Genomic DNA, 23,237 nt, shown 5'->3' with positions numbered 1-23,237 from the left:
TGTTAGGTGCTGATCGGTTAGAAGTTTGCGAGATTAGCTCTAGACAGACAAGACAGACAGACAGAATTATTCCAGAAAAGTTAAATCAATAATATATACAGTCATACAATTTACAATGTACAATAAAATAACATAACTCCATCAGACGAATGGCCACTGTTACTCAAAACATAATATGTACTGTATCATTTTTAATCCTATTTGACATGAAAATGCTACATGTCTTGTTATTTTAGATTTTACATTTTGTATTTTTGTGTTAATATAATTGCTAAGTCGATGGTCTGTGTAATTACCACTGGCTGACCACTGGGAGCCGCCAGAGCCATTTCAACAAATGAGCACGTGGGCCAGTCAGCCAATAGGAACACTTGTTGGAGAGGCGCGAGTCTTTGATTCAGGAAGTAACTTCTTGTCAGGGTTGCCATGTCGGCTTATTATAAGCGACTTTGGGCGTCTTTTTCTGTAAAGTTGCTTGTAGTAAATATTGGGTTGCGGTTTTAATGGGCTTGTTTCAAAGTGTTGCCTATTTAGGCTTGGCTTGTTTCTAACGTGTAGTTGCTCATTTAGGCTTGCTTCCACATTTTTAAATGATTCTTTAAACCAGTGGTTCTCAAATATTTTCATGAAAAGGTTTTGTGCCAGGGAGCATTTGAGTTATAGAATGTTTGAAAAAATTATTCCAAATATTCCAAATTTCATTTAATGATTTAAAAAAAAAATAGCAGATCTACAAGCTCACAGCGCGTCGCCATGTGAGCTTGTAGATCGTCTATTTTCAAATATCCCACACAGTAAAAGTGCTCATATGCCCGCTTCTTTTGGGCTGTTTTTTCTAGACCTGGTTGCTTATTTCTCTCACAGAATCTGGCAACACCGCTCCTTGTTTACGTCCGTCCCTTTGAGCTATGGGTCAATAGAGTTCGGTTTGAAAGAGTGTCAAACACAACTAGTAATGTTTTCATGAAAAACCGATAATAACTTACTTAGTAAGAATAATAATCGATAGTCGATGATGATGTCTGCTGGCACTAAAGGAGACAACTTGCATCAACAAGGTAACTTAGCTCAGTGGTTCTCAAACTTTTTCATGTCAAGGACCCCCAAATTGACACTTATTAGCCCGCGGACCCCCATTTGAAAAGATAAGCCAGGGTCCCGCATAAGAGAAGATTTTTACGGCTCTAGCAGTGATTCTCAACCATTTTACTTTCAAGGACCCCCAGTTTGACATGCATTAGGCTACGGACCCCCATTTATTTTAATGGCATCTCTATCTCTGGGACCACAATTTATAATGTAAAATCAATGTTAATGTAACTCTGAATGGGTCCATTTGGTTCCATTTGTACGCTTTCAGAGTTACAGACCCATAAGGGTCCATTTGGTTCCTATCCATCATTTAGCTGGGGAACGCCCTCAAGTACCACTGGGGGTCCCCGGACCCCACTTTGAGAACCAATGCTGTATAGTTTGCCTGCTTGCAGTTAACAGTACTAATTTTAACACAACCTTGGTTCTGCTCTGTCCTGTCTGTTATCCCGTCCGTCCAGTCCTGGCCTCCTTCACTCTGTGTGATGTGACAGAGGAGGACCTGACCCAGAACCCACAGTTCTGCAAGCTTCTGGCCACCATGTCCCAGCATGTGGACCAGACTGGACTGACGGTCCACACCAAGACCCAACTGGAGAAGGTAGAACAACTGCTGCAGGGCACTGTCTGTTCACACTGGCTACTCACAGACAGGTGTTACCAATGACACTAATTAAGGCTCTGTTCCATTCTGGTCAAACAGAGTCAGGATAATGATATTGTTCATGTTGGCACACTGGAAAATGGAAACACTCTGCTACACCAGTGGGTCTCAAAGTGTGGTCCGGGGACCCTCATGTTTCCTTGAGGGGGGTTCCAAATGGCCCCTTACAGCAGGGGTTCCCAAAGTAGGGGTCGCGACCCCACTTGGGGTCGCGGGAGACTGACGTGGGGTCGCGAAATTATTTTGGGTCATAAAAAAATAAATAAAAAAAAGTTTTTTTTTTTTTTTTTTTTTTTCTAACTTTAAATTCAACAGAATGGATGAAATACCATCTAAAATGATCACAAATGGTATATTTTACCATTTTAACACATTACAAATGCACACCGAACGTGCAAGTTTATGTGCATAAATGACCTCCAGGTTTAGGTGGGGTCGCGAGTCAATTTCCGCCTTATTTTGGGGTCGCGGGCTGAAAAGTTTGGGAACCCATGCCTTACAGGAGTGTAACTCTGAGAGTGTACAAATAGAACCAAATGGCCATTTGATTCCATGTGTACACTCTGAGTTATGGGGGTCCTTGAAATTAAAAAGTTTGAGAACCGCTGTGCTACACTAAATGGAACAGAGCCTTAATTAGTATCATTGGTAACACCTGTTAAGGAAGAGGCCCAATTTCCTTCCAATATGGCTGCTGTGCATAGAGCCTATTCATTTGAATGTTACTTACAGCAGTGGGCTCTCAAACTTTTTCGTGCCAAGGACCCCTAAATTGATATGCATGTGGCCGCGGACCCCCACCTGAAAATATGTTGTGCCAGGGGCCCCCAGAAGCAAAGATGTGTTCAAAATGTTCGCCTTTAAAAAAGAAAAGCACTAAGCACACATTTTCAAGATTTTTCAAAAATAGCCAAAGTATAAAATATGGATAAAGGGGTTAAAATGATTGTGACATTAAGACATTGCGCAAGAGTTGCGCCCGTAGAGATAACATTACTGACTGAAAACAAGCCCTAAAGAAGCGACTTTTGGGCTTGTTTCTGTCACAGAGTCCGGCAACACTGGTGCTGGGGGTTCGAGTCAGTGGTTAACAAAAGTGTCATTTTAAGTTTTAAGGAATTATTTTTGCCACAATAATCGAGACGTGTCATTTTCATATCGTCCCATCAACCAGGCAGAGCAAAAGCTGCAGAGCCAGAGGCGGCGCTGGCTTCACGCAGAGAGCCTCCACAGACAGCTGCGGGAGATGATCCAGGACCATCGTCTCAGGAGACAGCAGGCTGCCGCACCCCGTGATCAGAACATGGTAGAGTACAACCAGAGCCTGTCGTTTTACTGGCGCAGTCCGCAAGTACAAGTACTGCGGCTAGTGCCCCCCCCCAAACAGCCCCTAAATACATGTGAGGGCTTGGTGGCAAATTTATGGGAACAAAAAGGATATATAAGCATTTATCTGATTCAAGCCACTTTACTTTTTTCATCAATTCAACTTAAAATGTAAGCTTCAGACATTCTGTTTGAATCTATGTCATTTTTAGATATCTTTAAAAAAGTGAACATTTGTAACTCAAACCTTTGCTTCAGGGGGTCCCTGTAACAAAATATTTTTGAGATGGGGGTCCGGCCAAATACTATATAATTTTGGGGGTCCTTCATGAAAAAGTTTGTGAACCACTGACGGCAACATTGTTTTTTCAAAAACAACTGTTAGGATTTCGAAGACATTTTGTAGAATCGGTCTCAGGTCTTAATGGGTTAATAATTTAACGAGCTTGTAGATCAGCTATTTCCACTATTTAAAAAAAAACGTTGAACCTTTTTCAACATGGAAATGATTATGACGATTATCTCAAATAATCGCGATTAGACGATTACGTAATAATGATGCCAGGATGTGGTCGTGTCTGTGTAGTTCAATGAGACGATGGAGCGGTGTCTGCTGGTGTCTCAGTGTGCCAACCAGCTGGATCCAAGCACCACCACCAGTCAAGACCAGCCCTCCATACTGGGCCTGAATCCACGGCAGGTGCTGGACCTCATGCCCTTAGAGAAGGTGCGTCATTTGAAAAATACACTCACATGCTTACTTACTTGATGTGGCTTGTAGACAGTGATTTAAAGTAACTAAGTACATTTAAGTACTGTACTTAAGTACAATTTTGAGATTATTTGACTTTATTTCCAATTTTCAATACTTTTACTTCTACTCCACTACATATCAGAGGCAAATATTTTACTTTTACTCCACTACAATTATTTGAATACTTAAGTTACTAGTTACTTTGTAGATTTGGATTATTATTACAAAACATACATTTACCACTTCAGCCCTATATACATTTTGACCATTTGAAAATAGCATATCTACAAGCTCACAATGTGTCGCGATGCGACGCATTGTGAGCTTGTAGATTTGCTATTTTCAAGATATTTTTAGACATGAAATGGGACATTCTGCATAATGAGTACTTTCTACGTTTGGTACTAGATTTTGATAACAATACTTGTACTTTTACTCAAGTAAATTTTGAATTCCGAACTTTTACTTGTAACAGAGTAATTCTACATTACAGTATTGATACTTTGACTTAAGTAAAACAATTTAGTACTTTTTCCACCACTGCTTGTGGATAGATTTTACAGCTCACTTTCAGACCTGCTGTATCTGTGCGTGTGTGTGTGCGTGTGCGCGCCTGTGTTTTCTCCACCAGAATGTGCAAAAGATGAAACAGAGTCTACCCGGAGAGCTGGAGAAACATCTCAAGAAGAAGTGTTTCAGCCTCCTGTCCTTCTACCAACCTGAATGTGGTTAGAGGAACTCTTCTTTAATACCCGATTTTGTTTACAGCAAAACATAAATGCTTCCGGGAAGTGTTTGTTGACCCGGCGTACCACTTTGAAATTCCCCTGACAGAGAAGGCCAGCGAGGGGCTGAAGAACGTCAAGCTGTCTCACCTGTCGGGACTGCTGGACAGCGAGAAGAAAAGGGCCGCGAGTGTGAAGGAGCTGTACTGCAAGAACGCCGTTCTGCTGCAGCGTCAGACCCACCTCTACCTCACCGTAAGTTCAGTCCTGAGCCTTTATAAGCATAGGGAGGTAACTGGACTATGGCTAGAGAAAACACCTTTAACCCATTTAGAGGAAAATAATCAAAAAAATAATTTGGCTATTCAAAAATCGCAGATATACAAGCTCATAGCACGGCACCAAGCTTGTAGATCTGGCATTTTTGAAAGAAAAACGTGAAAATGTGTGCTAATCTTTGAAAATATATAAATATACACTTTTAACGCCTTCAAAAATATATAGATATATTCAAATATTTGCACAGATTTCCACGATTTTTCAAAAACGATAGCAGATCTACAGTACAAGCTTGTAGCGCTATGAGCTTGTATATCTGCTATTTTTGAATAGCCAAAGAAATCTAAAAATGACAGTCTTAATGGGTTAAGGAATATAACATGCATTTTGTATTCTGTATATTATCATAAGCTATATTAAGCTTTTTTTGTCATAGATAGCTAAACCTTTATTGATACTGAGGGAAATTCAGGTTTTCAGGGAAATAATTTATTATGAATGAATTGATGTTTGTTTCATTACAGCTATCAATTAATGAAATTCTTAAACAATTTGCACCTCTAGTTCTACCCTGATGCACAGTAATTTTCCCCAATGGTTTGCCCCTCCCTGCACAGGAGCTGACGAGGTGCATCCAACTTCTGCAGTCTTTCATTTTGGACCACAGGCTGAATATCCAGTCAGACGTGGACAAGAGGAATTTGGACTACTTTGAGGGCAAATGTGAATTAGTCATGCAGAAAGTCAGGTAGAGACGTCTCCATGTTTTTTTTTGTTGACTCACTGACTTGCTGCTGTTCTCATGTTCCATCCTGCTCACACTTGTCAACTCTTGAATATGCGCCACTTCATGCGTGTATATTAGTCATTTAACTTCAATATTCTGTGGAGACCATCGTGAAGCCAAAATTATCATTGTGCTTTTATGTGCAAATCAGTGATGCAAGTGTATAATTAGGGCCCGAGTCTTTCATTAGAGTTACTTAGCTCTGCTCCCTGCTCTGATTCGTTGATATTTCTACCCAACGTGGACAGAGGTGCGAGGGTCTGGTCATCGCTGCTTGCTAACTTTGCATTTCTAGTCACATATAAAGGTCTTAGTAATGTATGTCAATAACTAACCTGACTTCGCCAGATGGGGCCGGTATTGACTTCACTGTGAAACAAATGTGACGCAAGCTTCTTCCATCTGGCAGAGTCAGGTTAGTCAATAACAGCCCCAAAAGTCATACTGAAGGAATAGCCTAAAAATTCAAAAAACATTCACGCAAGATCTAAAGTGGGTGTTTATCACCTTAGTTTACCTTGGAAAATATTCCATGCAATAGGCCTTTCAACTCTGTGGGGAGAAACCCAAAGTGAATGATGACAGATAAATGAGTGTAATGTAACACTTGTTGATTGCTTTTTACCAAACTCATTGTTATGAAATTAGCCTGGAGGTATGACCACTAGATGTACTGTGTCTGAGCATGAATTCACGTTGTTGAAGGTTGTGTATGCTCTCACGCAATGCCAATTCAATCAAAACAAATACCTGATGATCGATTAGAGACGATATGGTAAGATTTACAGATTTGTCTCCCCTGAAACAAACAACCAGTCCTGTCTCTGCAGGCAGGCTCATGACTTGCCTCGAGGACATCAAGTGTTGCATGGCTGGCACACACCTTTTATACAGCTGAATGAAGGCAAGCTAGAAGTTGTCCTGTTTGGCTCCCTCACGGTCACTCCATCACAGAGAATACCAACAGTCTTGGCAACCCAGGGACGCAGGAGGGGGTGGGGGGGGGGGGGTTGAACTTTTGGGATAAAGAAAAAAGAAAAAGAAAAAACCTCTACACTTCATGGAGTACATTTTTTGTACCGGTTCTAAAATGGCCTCTAAAATGCCCTCTGTGGCAACCTGTCCACACTTGTTAAACCCAATGTGAAACACCTTGGTGAGATGTTTGATTCTGCCTTTAAGTTTATTAACAAGCAGGTAAAAGCAGTAGAAAAAAGAACAGTTTTTCTTTTTCTAGCTTTGAATCATTTCCAAAATCAAGCCATTTTTCTCTAGCATAGACCTTGAGAAAGTCCTCCAGTCCATTTTTTGGACTGGGGGACTCTCTATATTGGGGCTTATTTAGTTTGAATTGAATTAAGGGTCGGGCTCTGGAACAGTGGGTATCAGTCGGACCATTTTTCTAGAGGCCCCCCCTGATCCTTGGGCCCCTGGGCCTGGGCCCACTAGGCCCGTTCGGGATCCACCACTGCCAAGAGCCAGAGCCTCTGTATGATGTCACAGTTATTAACTTTGCATTTCTTTGCCTGTTTGTTTAGATGTACTGTGTCTGAGCATGAATTAATACATTTTTTAGATTTACAGCTTTATCTCATCTCAACTTTTCAGCTGATTGCCATACAGACTTGTATCGTGGACAGAGCTGCGAGGGCCCGTTCATCGCTGCTTGCAGCTTTAATTCAGTATTGCTTTTCTATTTTAACCAAATGAACCCTAGCGTCTCTATCCTGAGCATGTCATAACAGGTGAAAATAGACAAACATCAGTCAAAAACAGATGAACATATTTTTTGTGCTATTGTTATTGGCGTACAGCAAAGTGTATGGGGTGGTTAAGAGAATACAATAAACAGTGCTTGTCAAAATGATTTCTCCCTAACAGGACCGAGATGGTGGAGATTCAGTTGGACACATACACGGCTGATTCCATATCTGCCCATAGAAAAATTAGGCAAGTGCCAACTTCTGATCTGTATACTTATACTTATTATAGTCTCTAAGTATTTGTACTGTACCCTAAGAGTGTGCTATTTTTGCAGCCCTATTTCATATTCCATACATTTTCACACAGTTACCAGTCTAAAATGTTAGTTCATGAACTTCACTTCTCGGTGTCACGTCTCTATTAGGCCACTCTCATGGTCAACTATCCCCTGCTCACCCCAATGGATGTAATGTTGTTGTTTTTTTGTACTTGTACTGTATGAGATGTCGCGTGACAAAAAAAAGTGCCAGCAGCTGAACAGTAATTAACACAGAGGCTACACTTCCAGTATTTTCTAACACCATAATAGGAAAGAATTCTTTCAGTCTTTTTTTTTTTATTGAATACTTTATTATTAACAAAAAAATACAGTGGTACGAGTATACAAATGATGTTGAAAAGATAACACAAAAAAGCCCTAAGGGCTTGTTTCCGTTGTGGTCCTGTGTATTCAATTCATTGAGACATTTAAAGACATACAGTACAATAGTATACAATAATATGCAAGACATCATCTACTCTAAAGAAATATGTACAGTAAACCGTTGGGGAGGGGGGAATTGTGGTGTTAAGCTTAGACTTTACACAGGGACCAGTTACAAGTTGTAGATAGGTGCTCTTTTATGGCGGTTTTGAAGGAGGGTAAGGAAGGAGTCACACTTTTTGATCTCTGTTGGTCTTTTACTGTCTTGTTCGATTCCCTTGCAGGGATAAGCTGGAGACAGAGCTGAAGACCTGTCAGGAACAAAAACGGTATGTGGAAAACAAGCTGGCGTCCTTTGAGATCCTTGGCAAGGACTTCGAGATCCTGGCCGAAGAGTACAGCAGACTGCGGAGGGAGATCGATACGAAAAAATGGGCTTTGAAAGAATTAGCCTAAGGATGAATGTATAATGTATACAACGAGAAATTATCTTTAGCTTGAAGATTGGTTCTTTTCGGCGAGTATACATTTGCACACTGGCAAGAGAAGATCACAGCTGATGTGAGGCAAGAATGTCGACTACTCCTTGTTATTGTGCAGACATGTTCACGATCTTATGATGTGTTCTTGACGATTATTGCATAAAGGTCTTTATTTGGACCATGATATCTTATAGGTGTCATTGGTGGCCCATCTGAAAGCTGACACATTTCTGTTAATCCCATTATTTCATAGCTTTTAGCTTTTGTTGTACATGCTATTTTATTCACACATGTTTGTTTTAAAGTAAAACAAAAGGCTATTTTATTTACTTGTCAATAAATGTTGAGCATTAGGATTAATCTATTGCTTGTCAATGGCTGAAATTAATCCAAGTTAAGAGTTGAAGCTTCAGTTGAGTGAAATATGAGCCCTTGAATAATCGTGTCATACTTGGTTAATGATATGTTGTCTGAATGTTCCATGTGTACAGCCTACATCTGCCCTCACTGTGGTCATGTGTGATTGGAATGAACGCTATGTTACCAGAAAGATGGGCTTTGACATTTCAACCTCACGATGGCAAAAGTAGAGTGAACATTCACATACCTACTGTATTTGTGTTTTTAAATGTTTATTTCTTGTGGAAAAGTGGCCGTGCTATCAGTATGCGCCATAAAATACACATTTCATAGGTCTCTTATTTGGAGTTCTTCTTGGTTTGAGCCAACTCCATCAAAAATAAGTTCTTGCTTGATTAGATTGGAACTACAAACTGCCTCTAAAATAGCAATATACACAACTTTCCACAAGGTGGCCCTCTACTCTCATCCTAAAATGAGACGCAGAAGAACCCCATGCTGAATTAAATGAATGCTGGTCGGTTTGCTTAGTGTTAACCTCTGGAATTATTCTAAGTAACTTATCATAGGGACATGATACTCTTGTACAGACAGTTTTAAATTCGATTGCCCACATCAAGGCATAATGACATAACAGACTTATGGATGAAAGGTACCCAGCTGAGCAGCCTCATCACTCTCCATTGCCCGAGAAGATTGTCGCTCGGTGATTGGTTAAATGGTTGCCAAGCAACCTCTCATACGCTGCCCAGCCCTCCAAGAAGCAAAATACGATACAGTTTATTAAATACTAAATAGAAATATATGATATCGTTAAACAAAAGTTTCCAGAGTTAACTATCTCCTGGTAGTTTGGTGCCAATACTGTATTTATTATTGCACCCATAATATTTACTGTGTGCAAACCATAGGGTGAAAACTCATAATGCGTCAAAAATAAATACAATTTAAAAGATTGTCTCGTGTCAGCCGTTGCCCGACAACCAAGTAAGTAGCCAATCACAGCGCCTACATCCCATGCCCCTTTGAGCCATGGGATGTAGAAGGTACCGCTGAAAGCAAGGCTATAATGAAGAAGGTACAGTCAGCCTCTGGGACATAACTGGAACCGGATGTTTGAAAGAAAAGTAGTTTGTGCTCTTTAGCTAGCTCAATACACGTATACAGTGTCCACATCGAAAAGCAACACTGCAGAAAACAATGTGTGATAGCATAGCTGTGATGTCTTGTTTTATTTTCCAATGGCAAGGAAATTCAGGTTCTCAGGAAAATCATTGATTATTAATTACTTTATGTTTGTTTCATTACAACTATCAATTAATTTGCACCTCTACCCTGATGTAAAGTAATTTACCCCAATGGTTTCCCCCTCCCTGCACAGGAGCTGACAAGGTGCATTCAACTTTTGCAGTCTTTCATTTTGGACCACAGGCTGAAGATCCAGTCAGACGTGGACAAGAGGCATTTGGACTACTTAGAGGGCAAATGTGGTTGCAGTTGTTCAGAAATAGTGTTAGTTCTAACTCTAAGCTGGTCCACCATGGCTCTTCAATGTATTCCACGGCTGCAGTTTGGCTCCCCGCCGACGAAAATGACGTAGATGTCGGTACCTTCTATTCATATACCTTGGCTGAAAGAAGGAGGCGCGCCTCTCGTCGTCCCTACGCAACGCAACAAACCGCTGGCCCGCCCCCTTCCTCCGCATCTGGCTGTCACTACTGCCACTGCCCGCGCCGCTACTACCGCTGTTCGGCTCCTATGGGTCCGTGCCCGTAGTGGTGGTTGTTGCTTTATCCTGGGACGTACGTACGAGGTGACTTTTTTGGAGGGTACTGGGTGGTAGCTGGGTACAGCATCATGTCCGAGGTACGAAAATTCACAAAGAGGCTCAGCAAGCCCGGGACGGCGGCGGAGGTCCGGCAGAGCGTGTCTGAGGCTGTGAGAACCTCCGTGGTGGTGGTGAGAGAGAGCACACACTCACACACATTTTTTTACATTATTTTTTTTGTTTGTTTTTATTACATTTTTTTCTTTTTTTTCTGTTATTACATTATTATTATTATTTTTATTACATTATTATTATTATTTTTTATTTATTCTTTAATCTTGCGGTTCTCTGCCCGTTTTAAAGAGAGTGCTTGTCAGTTTTCATTGAGAAGCTCCTGTTTTACTGTTACCGGCTCCCCAGATCGTCACCGGCTGACGCTGAGAATGCTTCTCTTACCCCAGGCCACGGTTTTAACGGTCTTCCCTCCCTGTTTAATGGGAAACACAGATGAATCCGACCTTCCTCAGTGAGGAAGGATAATTCCTAAAATTCCATCATAGGCTACAATTTCGTGTGTGTGGTGTGACCTTGTTCACAGAAGCAGCACATGTTTTTTTTTCCTTCTTCCTTTTGTGTGCTTGAGAAGGAGCTGGTGTGCCAGGATAGGACAGAGAGACAGCTGCAGCATGGCTCCTCTGTGTCTTTGCCTCGTTGGAGCAATTATGTCTGCCCATGGGATTAATGCTACATGTGCACACATTCATACACTGTTGTGTGTTGACAAGTGTCAGAAATGAATGTTTTTTTTCTCTCTATTGCTGTCTTCCTTTCCTTTGTTTGGAAGGGCACTGCTGCATGTTGTAAATTCATGTTGGCTGCAAAAGACTGCAATAATGGGGGGGATTAGGCTCAGTTCATTGGAATGAACAGCTTGGAGGATAATGCTGATAAAGCATTGTGTGTGTGTGTGTGTGTGTGTGTGTGTGTGTGTGTGTGTGTGTGTGTGTGTGCGCGTGCATGCGTGCGCGAGCACACTGCACACGTGTGTGTGTGTGTGTGTGTGTGTGTGTGCGCGTCGTGCGCACGTGTGTGTGTGTGTGTGTGTGTATGTATGCATACATGTCATGTGCATGAGAGAAATCATTCTGGTGTTGGGCTTGCTTGACCCCATGCTGGGACCTGACCTCCCATGATGTCATAGTAGAGCGACTACAACGTCATATTTTCGTGAGAATGTTCTCTGCACCGTTGTCCTTCCTTCCCAATTTCTCCAGCTGTGTCACACAGACCGGGTCAACAGTCACCATAATCTCCTATGAAGGGATTCCAGACAAAATATGACTTCTTGTTCCAGTGACTGTCTGTCTGCAGGCGAGTCCTGGGTCTCATGATGATCAGCTTCATGACTGTGTGACGCAATGAGGTTACAAGGACCGTAGCTTGAGATGGGGTCATGATTGTGCACGGCACACATTGTGACCCTACAGTATAGTCAAGAAAGTGTCGCAGTTGTAGGCATATGACTGAGATTTAGGTTTAAGATTAATCCTCCAGGATGGAGTGTGTGTGAGAGAGAGAGAGATAGAGGTGGGGGGTTGATGGTGTCGGCATGGCAACTGAGAACAAGCAGTGTTTTGTGGAGGTTGGGTGGCCCGTGTTCCTCTCACATGGGGATTCCCTTAGGCATGTGTGTGTGTGTGTGTGTGTGTGTGTGTGTGTGTGTGTGTGTGTGTGTGTGTGTGTGTGTGTGTGTGTGTGTGTGTGTGTGTGTGTGTGTGTGTGTGTGTGTGTGTGTGTGTGTGTGTGTGTGTGTGTGCGCGCGTCTTCATTTTGTTGAAACGTCCGGTTGTCCTGTCCTGTTCATGGCCTGCTTCTCTCTGCGTCTCTGCCTTCCTATACTGGCTTCACTCACTTGCTACTGATCTGGTTCCATGGTTAGAACGCATTGGTTCTCTAGACAGGGGTCTACTATAAGTGAGAAGTCAGATTTCCCTCTGTCCTCTTCAGTTTTTCTTTGTAATATTCACGTTCCAGACAGTACAGAAAACGATTCTTTGCTGAAAGAGCCCCTAAAGCAGTTAAAGGCTGCAATTTGATCAAACCAAACAGCTTCGGTGAGATCGAGTATATTACCAACATCAGCATGACCTGTCTGATAATAGACAGATTAAAGGCACACATCTAAAGTTTAAAGTTAATGTCAATAGATTAAACAACGTGTGGTATTCACCTCATGTGGTGTTGGTGGTGTTGGCTCTGGCTTTAAGTTGTATAAGCTGCAATCTAAATAATGACGCTACTGTGGATTTAGCTAAACCTAGGCTATTTGTGTTGGGCTTCTCTCATATTGCCATGTGCTGCTGCTACATGTGTATGTGAATCAATTATTTTATTAGTGGTTATTCTATCGATAACTCTTTTTGATTAATCAGATTAATTAGAAGCGCATATTTTTTATAAAATACATGAATTATATTATATTTATGCCAATAAATCATCATATCAATGAATTCAATTATAGGCATGGTCCAATTGACTGTTACAGCTCTATGACTTTACTGTCCATTTATACTATTCAAAGACTTGTATAAACAACAGGATGTCTTTTATGTCTGTGTATTGTGTGAATACAGTATATTCAGTTGAACATTACAAGTACTCAAGCCTAGACATAAACACATAATTGCTAATAATTGGACAGCACTCAAAAGAAACCCCCACATCCTACATTAAAATTGCCTAGTGGGTGGGTGGACGTTTATCTGTCTGCCTTCTTCTTGCACAATTGCTTCCACACTATGCACAAATAATAGTGCACGCCATGGGAAATCCAATACACTACATTTCATGCTTTCTTATTTACCGTACACTTTGCATTGACATGAAACTATATTATTGCACAATACTTATTGCGTACTACTTATTAGTGCTCCTACACGATATGCGTCACATTTTCCCAGTTACACAGCGCATGCGTGGACACGAATAAGACGACAGTTGTTGCCTCGGAGATCTTATATGGCCATATCAGTCGGATCGGTGGTGCAACGTAGGTGTAAGGGCCACGTAGCGGCCCAAAATCTAGTTGTGAGGGCCGCGTAGCGGGCCGAACCTCTAGTGTTTAGTATTGGCAAAGTTGTGTGCAAAGACTGAGAACCTGAAAAGTTTTGTTTCTCCAGAAGTCCTTGAACATAGGATGTAAGACAGTGAATGAGGTTACTGTATCTAAACAACGATTATTATGTTTCTATATTATAAGCTTTTATTACACGGCTTGGTTGAATGCTTGATTCTGATTGGTCAATCACTGAATTCAACGGTGCTATTTCTGTATATTGACCGATGAGCTCTATAACAGACCGCTGTCTAATCAAAGACTCAGAGCGTCCGAGTATCCAACATGACAGCCATGTAAACAAACACGCAATGCCATTTACACCTAAACATTGCTCTTAAGAATGTTTTTGAAAACATTTGAAACAAGAAATAGACAATACAGTAACTGAAAATTGATTGTATTTGATCAACACATACTTGTTTTCCGAGGCGACCGTGTTTGTGTGTGTGTTTACAATTTAGGTATTTAGCAGACGCTCTTATCGAGAGTGACTTACAATAAACAAGGTAATCACATACATATCTCTGCTGTCGGCCAGAAACCAGCTAACTCCAAAATGTTCATTTTTCAGGAAATGACAAAAACAAAACAAAAAGGAGATAGGAGGTTTTGTTCATCATTGATAAGAACAGCTGAATGGACCTCCAAGCTCACAATGAGGTTGGAGGTCAAAAGGGGATGGAGCCTGGAGCCAGCAAAACCATCTAACTCCACCTCCCTTTGGTGGAGTTAGCTGGTTTAGCAGAAAGTATGAGGATCCAATGGAGTTAGCTGGATTTGTCAGAAGTGCTTTTTAATACTTTTCATTTGTTCAATATTTTTGTTTACCAACACAAAGACGTAAAGGGTGTTCAATAGCACTGATTGAGTTAGCTGGTTTCTGCCGGACAGCAACCATATGCAAAAGAGACAGTGTTGTTCCTCAGAAGAACTTGGATCACAGAAAAACCAAGAACCCAGCATCTGTCTAAACAATATACCATCAAAATGATAATATGTACTACATTGAAACTATATAGGGTACTAGGTAAACAATGAACCTAACATCTGTTTAAATAACATGCTATCTAAATTCCATTCTTAGCATTGTGGTCAAGAAAAACAAGTTACAAAAACATGAGAATGAATGATCAAGATGTGTGCGTGTGCGTGTGCGCGCGCGCGCGTGTGTGTGTGTGTGTGTGTGTGCGTGTGCGTGCACGACTGCGTGCATCCAGGGAGTGTGAGTTCGCCAACATGACAAACACTGTAACTTGTGTCCTGAGATCTGGGTCCCCTTCCGGTGAACTCCAACAGGAGTCAGGACACAGACATCTGGAATTGTACCTTCACTGACATCATGATGACCCAGGCCCCCTGGAGGCCGTGTTGAAGTCACGCTTTATGTTTAGTCATTATGTTTGAGTGTCCATGCGGGACAGATTGATAGCTGAGTGGAGAAAGTGTACCATGGGTGATCGTTGCACATAACCAACACGGGATGGAAAAGTGGAGCTGAGGTTGTGTCCCTAGTTACCTCCCAATGTTGGGTCATGTCCTTTTGCTTTCTTTTTTACTCTCTCTCTCTCATCTTTCATCTGTCTTGTTCAGTGGTGTAAAGTAACTAAGTACATTTACTCAAGCACTGTACTTAAGTACAATTTTGAGGTATTTTTTTTTACTTTACTGGAGCATTTCCAGTTTTCAGTACTTTTACTTCTACTCCACTACATCTCAGAGGCAAATATTGTACTTTTAGTTTTAGTTACTAGTTACTTTGTAGATTTTGATTTTGATTATCAGCGTAAAGCTTATGCCCCATTGAGCGAGGGTGTTGCTCGCCAATAAGAAAAGATCTACAACCTCACAACGCATCCCGATGCGTTGTTACTGTAGCTCGTAGATCTGCTCTTTTCGTGACACTACGGAATAGACAGTAAACGAGGCTTAACTGCGGTTTCACAGCTGCCCTCCTAGAGTCTCTTCCTCCTTCATGTAAAGCAGAAGTCTCTCTCTCCCCCTCTCTCTCTCTCTCTCTGTCTTTCTGTGATTCTGTCTTTCTTCCTCTCCCTCCTCTCCTCTTTTTCTTTCCACACCCCTCCCTCTCTCCCTTCCTCTTGGTAACATGATCGGTGTTGCAGTGGAGGACTCTCTGAGCTGAGCTGTAGCTGTAGCTCCCCAACGTGTGGTGATGTGGTCGAGCTTGTTGCACATGACAGGAAGCAGTGCCGCTGCTGCTTTGGGCGCGGGGCCCAGCAGCACATAGCTGGATGTAATATGTTGAACAGACCCACGTACGTCTGACGCGTTGGTTGGTTGGTTGTTGCTTCTGGTAGTGTGGCAGGGCAGGACATGAGGGAAGCTGGGTCATTTGTTGAGTTCCCTATACTGTGATAGATCTGTTTGAATATATATGACAAATCAAATGCCTATAACTATATATATATATCATTTGAAAACTCAACACACACACAGCCAAAAAAACAACAAAAAAACAGCAGTAATTCATATATATATATATATATATATATATATATTGGCTTTTATGGCTTTATTGATAGGATAGTAGTCTGACAGGAAATGGGGAGGGAGATGTGGAGTGACATGCAGCAAAGGCCGTTGCGATCGGGACTCGAAGCCGCGACGCGCTGTCATGCTACTTTGGAGCCTATAGGTGCCTGGACCGCTACGCCAGCGGTCCGGGCCGACTTACTGCTGTTTTGCTATTTTAAATAATTCATACTTTTGTATTTTCTTACATCATTTGAATTTCTTATCCAAACTCCAGGTGCAAAGTCCACATGGAACACCTGCAGTGTTGCTACCAGCTGTATTGTATCTGCATGGGACAGTAAACGGCTTGAACCTTGATATGGTGCAATAGACGAGAGCTTGGCAGTAGTATGCTGAATTTGCGCTAGGTGAGGGAGTGTGTGAGTTTTGGAAGGGAAGGACAGAGGGACGGCTGGGTGGGTGGGTGGGTGGGTGGGAGGGTGAAAAGTCTGCAGCTGGGCTCCTCTGAGTTCAGCCTGTCTCCCTTCGGCCAGTCCGCAGTAATGTAGCAGAACAAAGCACCCACATGGTCACACGCACGCACGCACGCACGCACGCACGCACGCACGCACGCACGCACGCACGCACGCACGCACGCACACACACACACACACACACACACACACACACACACACACACACACACACACACACACACACACACACGCACACAGTTTTGACTGGAGGGCGGGAGGCCTAGTTATGGTTCTCCCTTCCTCCCCTTAAGCTCTTGTCCTCACTGTCCTTCATTGCGAAGGTTAGTGTTGTGGGATCGAAATTCTATACTGCCGTCTGTGAATTCCTCTGCCTCAAAGCCCAGTAGCCTCATGTAAGCTCAGCCAAACCCCTAGCTACAGTTAACGTTTGGCTCAGTGATTTGTCGTCATCTCCACCACTTTAAGCATGAGCTCACGAGTTGCACTTTCTCTGTATTAATCATTCCCCAGTGGTTTAGCCTCTCTTGGCCTAATGGGGGAGAGACTGGTTAGTGTAGGCCTGTCTCATAGACAAAAGAGAGAGGCTGATAAAAAAAAAGCCCACTTATTTATGAAACTCGAAACAGGAAGTTAAGACATTGAGCATGAGCCTACGTTGCAGATGTTTTTCTTTGCTCTATGCTTGCATGTCGTTGCTGTCGGACAGAAACCTCGTATCTCCAAACCTTTTGTGTTTTTTTTCCCCGTAAATGAATGCCCTACTTAATCATACTACAGCGTCACACAAAAGTAGCAGATCTACAAGCTCGAAACTCAGCGAAAAGTGATGCGTTTTGGGCTTGCATATACTTTTGCAACAAAAAAAAAGTATACAGATTTGGACATATGAGGTTTTCCACCCAACAGAGACGATGTACAGTATTTAACCACCTCTATGGACTTTGAAAAAAAGAGCCAAGGTTCAAAGGTCTGATACTAAGTCGGTTTGTTTTTTCTTTTTGGGGCTATGTATAGTCAGCTTGTTGAACCTTGTCTAGTGAGAGCTCTTTGAAGGCAGCTTGAATTCGCGCTCTGTTATAAAGCTCTCAGCTGCAGAGCGCTCCCCCAGCTGTGGAGACAAATCCGGGTGCATGGTTTCTCCGTTTTTGTCACATGGGCCCGTCTTAGTCATCGGAGCTGCCCCCCCCCCCCGGTTTGTTTTGAATCCTCCCACTGTCATCTGAGTGAGTGTTTCCCAGCACCGCCCGGAGGATTGTGGTTTCTCTCCTGTGATCTTTTTTGGGGTGTGGGGGGTGTTGAAATATTTCGAGCCGAGCGGGGGTTTTGTTAGCGCCAAGTCAAAATGACTCTTAACATGGGATCAGAAGCACTGCTGTTTGTTTGTTTGTTTGTTTGTTTATCTGAAACTATAGTGCACACTGCAGCAGCGTAATCAACAAAATGTCTGATGGGAACATGACTGGCTTATGTAATGAAAACATTACACGCCCTGTTGGCTCAGGGAGGCCTACAAGAAGGCTCCATGACACTGGAAAAGATTAGGTAGAGGTCTTTGTTTGGGGTTTTTTTTCTTTGGGGGGTGTGTGGTGGGGGGAGGGTACAGTGATAGTAAGAGAAAGGTGATTCTGGGAATCGAACTTGGGACTCTGATCATGGCATTTTGCACTCCTATGGTATGCGCCCTAACCACTTGACTATTTGGTCGCCATTATTTTGAGTCTCAGGAGAGAGATGGATAGATATAGAAATAGAGATACACATACACTAGAATCTAAAGACTGGATACAGTATATACTTTTCTAGACAGACAGACAGACAGACAGACAGACAGACGTTTTGAAGCATTCCACACCGCGCCACACCACACGCACACGCACAGACACGCGCACACACACACACACACACACACTGAACTATCTTTTTTCCATTGCTTTTTGCCCAGGACCAGCCAAAGATCATCGAGCCGCTGGACTACGAGACCGTGGTGTTCCAGAGAAAGGCCCAGATCCACAGCGACCCGCACAGAGACCTGCTGCTCTGCCCCGTGGATGATGTCTCGGTGAGCACTCTGCCAGGATAGCCAGGGTTCGAGTCCTCTCCTAATACACGGAGCCTAGACCCCAGGGTGTTGTGCACACATTATAGTGCACTCTGACTTAATGGAATTAATCCATTAAGACCGGGAAAGCGTCTGTGTTTTTTAGATTTCTTTGGCTGTTCAAAAACAGCAGATCTACAAGCTTGTAGATCTGCTATTTTTGAATAATCGTGAAAATGTGTGCAAATCTTTGAATATATATATATTTTAAAGCAAACATTACATTTTTTTAAAGATCTTTTTTGGGCCTTTTTCTGCCTTTATTGATAGGAAAGTAGGCTGACAGGAAATGGTGAGAGAGATGGGGGGGTGACACACAGCAAAGGTGGCCGCGATCGGGAGTCGAACCCGCGACACGCTGTCAAGCTGGATTACCAGCGTATGTGGTATATGCGCCTGGACCGCTAGGCCAACAGGCGCCCCAAAAGTGAACAATTTTAAACTAAAATCTTTGCTTCTGGGGGTCCCCGGAACAACATATTTGGAGATGGGGGTCCGCGGCCAAATACATATAATTTTGGGGGGGCCTGGTTTGAGAACCACTGATTATAGCAACATAAAAAAACTGTTCTGTTCTGAATCTCCAGAAGCATAGATTTGAGTTACAAATGTTCGCTTTAAAAAATGTATATTCAAAGATTTGCACGAATTTTCACGATTTAGAAAAAAATAGCTGATCTACAAGCTCGCAGTGCGGCACTCCGTGCCGTGCAATGAGCTTGTAGATCTGCTATTTTTGAATAGCCAAAGAAATGTAAAATGATGCGTTCCCGGTCTTAATGGGTTATGGCCAAACATGAGGCTTAGCCTTGTCTGCACAAACAGAGGAGCGCTATCTGAACTATCTGATTGTTAAATGTACATTTCCTGAGAACGGGTAATAAAGTCTAGCTTGTGCCTTGTAAAGTAGAAGCATTGCTTGCTAAACCCATGATTTCAATATTAGATACCTTACCTACCTCTCCATTTATACTCCGCTAACAAATAGTAGGCCACTGTGTTCTGGCCTTCTGATTCCTTCAGGCCCAACCTTGCAGGGTTAACTAGATGAAGGGTTGATTTGGTTGCAACATTGCAACATGCAGTGATGGAAGAAGTACTCACATTTTTTAAAAGTATCAATACCCTTTTGTAGAAATAGTCTGTTACATCTTAAGTAAAAGTCTGGTATTCAATTTTTTTATTTTATTTACTTGAGTAAATGTACAAAAGTATTGGCATCAAAATATACTTAAAGGTAGGGTAAGTGATATTTTTTGGTTAAAACAAAAAATATTTTGTTAAAAGGTTAAAATACTATATTCTGATAGTAATCATTGCTATAGAGTGTTTTTTCAGTATCAGATGTCTCCCTGTCTCTCCAGCTCTTTAATAAACAGAAAATACATTTTTCGGTAGGTGTCAAAATCTCAGCCAATCAGGAGAAAGTACCTATTTTTAAGCTTAATTTGTATAGTATTCCAGTTCCAATTTTGCCTGCTCATTTCTTAGTGTCGTCACTTCCAATTTCACTTGTTTAAACTGTATCCTGATTGAGTTCTCTATCCTGGTTGGATAAAATTGGAAATGAAACTGAAACTGAAACGAAAATGCATTTTCTGTTTAATAAAGAGGTGGAGAGACAAGGATACTAATACTGAACACACACTCTATAGCAAGAGTACTATCAGAATATAGAGCTATTTAACACTTATTTTAACCAAAGCAAATCACTTACCCTACCTTTAAAGTATTGAAACTAAAAGTACTCATTATGCAGAGGCTCCCATTTCACATGTTTTCAAATGTATAAAATGTATGCAAATAATAATCAAATTGTGTTTTTTGTAATAATAATCAAAATCTACAAAGTAACTAGTAACTTAAGTTTTCAAAAATGTTTTGTGGAGTAACAAGTACAATACTTTCCTTTTGAGATGTAGTGTAGTAGAAGTAAAATTATTTAAAATTGGAAGTACTCCTGTAAAGTAAAAATACCTCAGAATTGTACTTAAGTACAGTACTTGAGTAAATGTACTTAAATACTTTCCACCACTGGCAACATGAAACACCAAATCAGCACTTCATATCTACTGTAGTTAACCCTCCAAGGTTGGGGGCCTGAAGGAATCGGAAGGCTTTACACTCGACAGAAAGCATCTGATCACAAATTACAGTTCAATTTCCAGCTCACCAATGTACAACATGACCCAACATGACCCCCAAGCTTATTTCTGAGTTAATCGTACGGGTGCTACCAGTCAAACACAACTCAGCCTCATATACACGGACACATGTGGTTTTGTTTAGAGGCATGTTCTGGTTCCATGTCTCGTCTTTTCCCATCCCGAGAGACTCCTGAGAGACTTTATTTAGCATTCATCCTTTTCCATGTCTGTGTCTCTCCATGGCTTTCTCTGACTCCATCTTTGTTCATTTTTTAAAATTCCATTTATGTTTTGTGTTGTGTGTGTGGGAGCGTTATGGAAGAAAGAACCATATGAAGCTCTCGTGATATGACAGTATGATAACGCTCTGTGATGCTGTTGTTTTTGGCTGTGTTCGTTAGTGCGTGTGTATGCATGGATTCAAGTTCTCACTCGCCACGACTGATTTCAGTCATTTCTGGATTCCGTAGAAGCCAGCATGTCTTCTATGAAAGCATGTTGCACACCGAAAATAGCAGATCTATAAGCAGATCTATGAGCTTATAGATCGTCTATTTTCGGTCATTAGTTATTTTAAAGGTATAGTTCACCCATCACTCATCTTTTTTTCTATCGATTAGTCACCCCATGGAGACTTGAATTCATGGATATTTTTTTGTTTTTGTCGCATTCCTAAGCCAATAATTTAATGACTAGCGGACCGGTAGGCAGCGGTTCCGGTAGGAGACACAAACGAGACTCTTAGTGTCTCCTACCGGAACAGCTGCCGGTCATCAAATTATCGGCTTAGGAATGTGACAAAAACTAAGACATATCCATGAATTCAAGTCTCCATGGGATGACTAATCGATAGGAAAAAAGTCATTTTGGGGGTGAACTATCCCTTTAATATTAAAGAGTATTTGAAGTGATGAAACTAGCGCTATAATAGATGTTTGGAAGCATCTTCCATAAACATGAATGGTCTCAGAAATGTCATAAAAGCGAACGGCTAATGCATCAAATCTGTGAGTTATTCGACTGATTGGCTGTATGTAGAACAGCAGCAACATAGATATGTATTTGGTTGCGGACCCCCACCTGAAAATATGTTGTGCCAGGGCCCCCCAGAAGAAAGATTTGAGTTCAAAATGTTCGCCTTTAAAAAAAAAAGATTTGCACATATTTCCGAGAAAAGAAAAAAAATAGCAGATCTACAATCTTACAAGCTTGTATATCTGCTATTTTTGAATAGCCAAAGTATAAAATATGGATAAAGTGGTTCAAACGTTTGTGACGTTACATTAACTAATTTAGCTGGGGACCCCCTGGTACCCCCTCATGGACCCCTTGGGGTCCCCAGACCACACTTTGAGAACCAATGACCTAAACATCATCATTAAACTTTCAGTCATGAGATTTTATTTTTGCTTTATTCCGTATGTGTGTGTGTGTGTGTGTGTGTGTGTGTGTGTGTGTGTGCGTGTGCGTGTACCCATGCAGGAGGCCCAGATCTCCAGACAGAGGAGGACTGTGGTTCCCTCTGTGCCCCAGAACGCGGAACGAGAAGCACGGAGTCTGTTTGTCAAAGAGGTATTATAATCCACTTAATCAAATAGTATAATCTATCCATAGCTAAGGCTGTCACAATTACACATTTATGTTGACGATTAATTGTCACACAAATAATTGCGATTAACGATTTAATTGTGTTTTTGGCATTGAACATCTGAACATGTGAATACAATTACAATGTCTGTTTGGTTTTGAGGCTTCATAATCACAAATTGGTCAGGGCAGATATGACAAATAACTTGAATATACAAAGAAATTACTGACACACCCTTTCAAGTATACATTTATACTTGAAAGAAAGTGCAAAGAAAAATGCGGAAATAGCCTTGTAGATCTGCTATTTTTGGAAAATGTATGAGCATTTTCAACATGGAAGCAATTATGCAAAAGTAATTGCATAATTATCTCAAATAATTGCGATTAGGTGATTATGCAATAATTGTGACAGACCTATCTATAGACCCCTTAACAGACGACGTCACACTGATAAGAACCAGTATGCGCGCAATGACACCCATTCTGTCAGGTCTCGCTAGGACGCGCCTCACTAGCCAACACACAAGAGGGGGTTGGGGTGTGCTGAAACCAGCGCACCCTGAAACAACAGGTTGGGAATTGAATGCATGAAACAATCACCTGTGCATCCAGTCTCAATGTTGGTAAACAAATAATTGGTCTATAGCTTTACTTCTTCATTGGCTACATTC

At 41.7% G+C, this 23,237-nt stretch overlaps 2 protein-coding genes across 3 annotated transcripts in view; both read left to right on the top strand.

Annotated features, from left to right (window-relative positions):
- The first annotated feature begins 911 nt into the window (after positions 1–911).
- Positions 912–8,876, top strand: haus4 (HAUS augmin-like complex, subunit 4). Its single transcript, XM_084042947.1, has 9 exons — positions 912–1,058; positions 1,554–1,693; positions 2,931–3,062; positions 3,669–3,809; positions 4,468–4,564; positions 4,671–4,816; positions 5,458–5,588; positions 7,509–7,577; positions 8,319–8,876. The coding sequence occupies exons 1-9, from the start codon at positions 1,013–1,015 to the stop codon at positions 8,488–8,490; spliced, it is 1,074 nt and encodes a 357-aa protein (XP_083899073.1). The 5' UTR covers positions 912–1,012; the 3' UTR covers positions 8,491–8,876.
- Positions 8,877–10,614: 1,738 nt separating this feature from the next.
- The window catches only part of dock11 (dedicator of cytokinesis 11), a 122,606-nt gene continuing 109,983 nt past the window's right edge, over positions 10,615–23,237 (top strand). For both annotated transcript variants that reach the window (XM_084043059.1, XM_084043058.1), the window contains exons 1-3: positions 10,615–10,835; positions 18,674–18,790; positions 22,459–22,548. In XM_084043059.1, coding sequence (XP_083899185.1) covers positions 10,734–10,835; positions 18,674–18,790; positions 22,459–22,548 — 309 coding nt within the window. In that variant the 5' untranslated portion in view covers positions 10,615–10,733. The remainder of the gene's footprint in view (positions 10,836–18,673; positions 18,791–22,458; positions 22,549–23,237) is intronic.

Source organism: Gymnoscopelus microlampas, assembly GCF_963454915.1.
Source record: "Gymnoscopelus microlampas genome assembly, chromosome: 19".
Lineage (NCBI taxonomy): Eukaryota > Metazoa > Chordata > Actinopteri > Myctophiformes > Myctophidae > Gymnoscopelus > Gymnoscopelus microlampas.
This window is presented reverse-complemented; position numbering and strand designations above follow the sequence as displayed.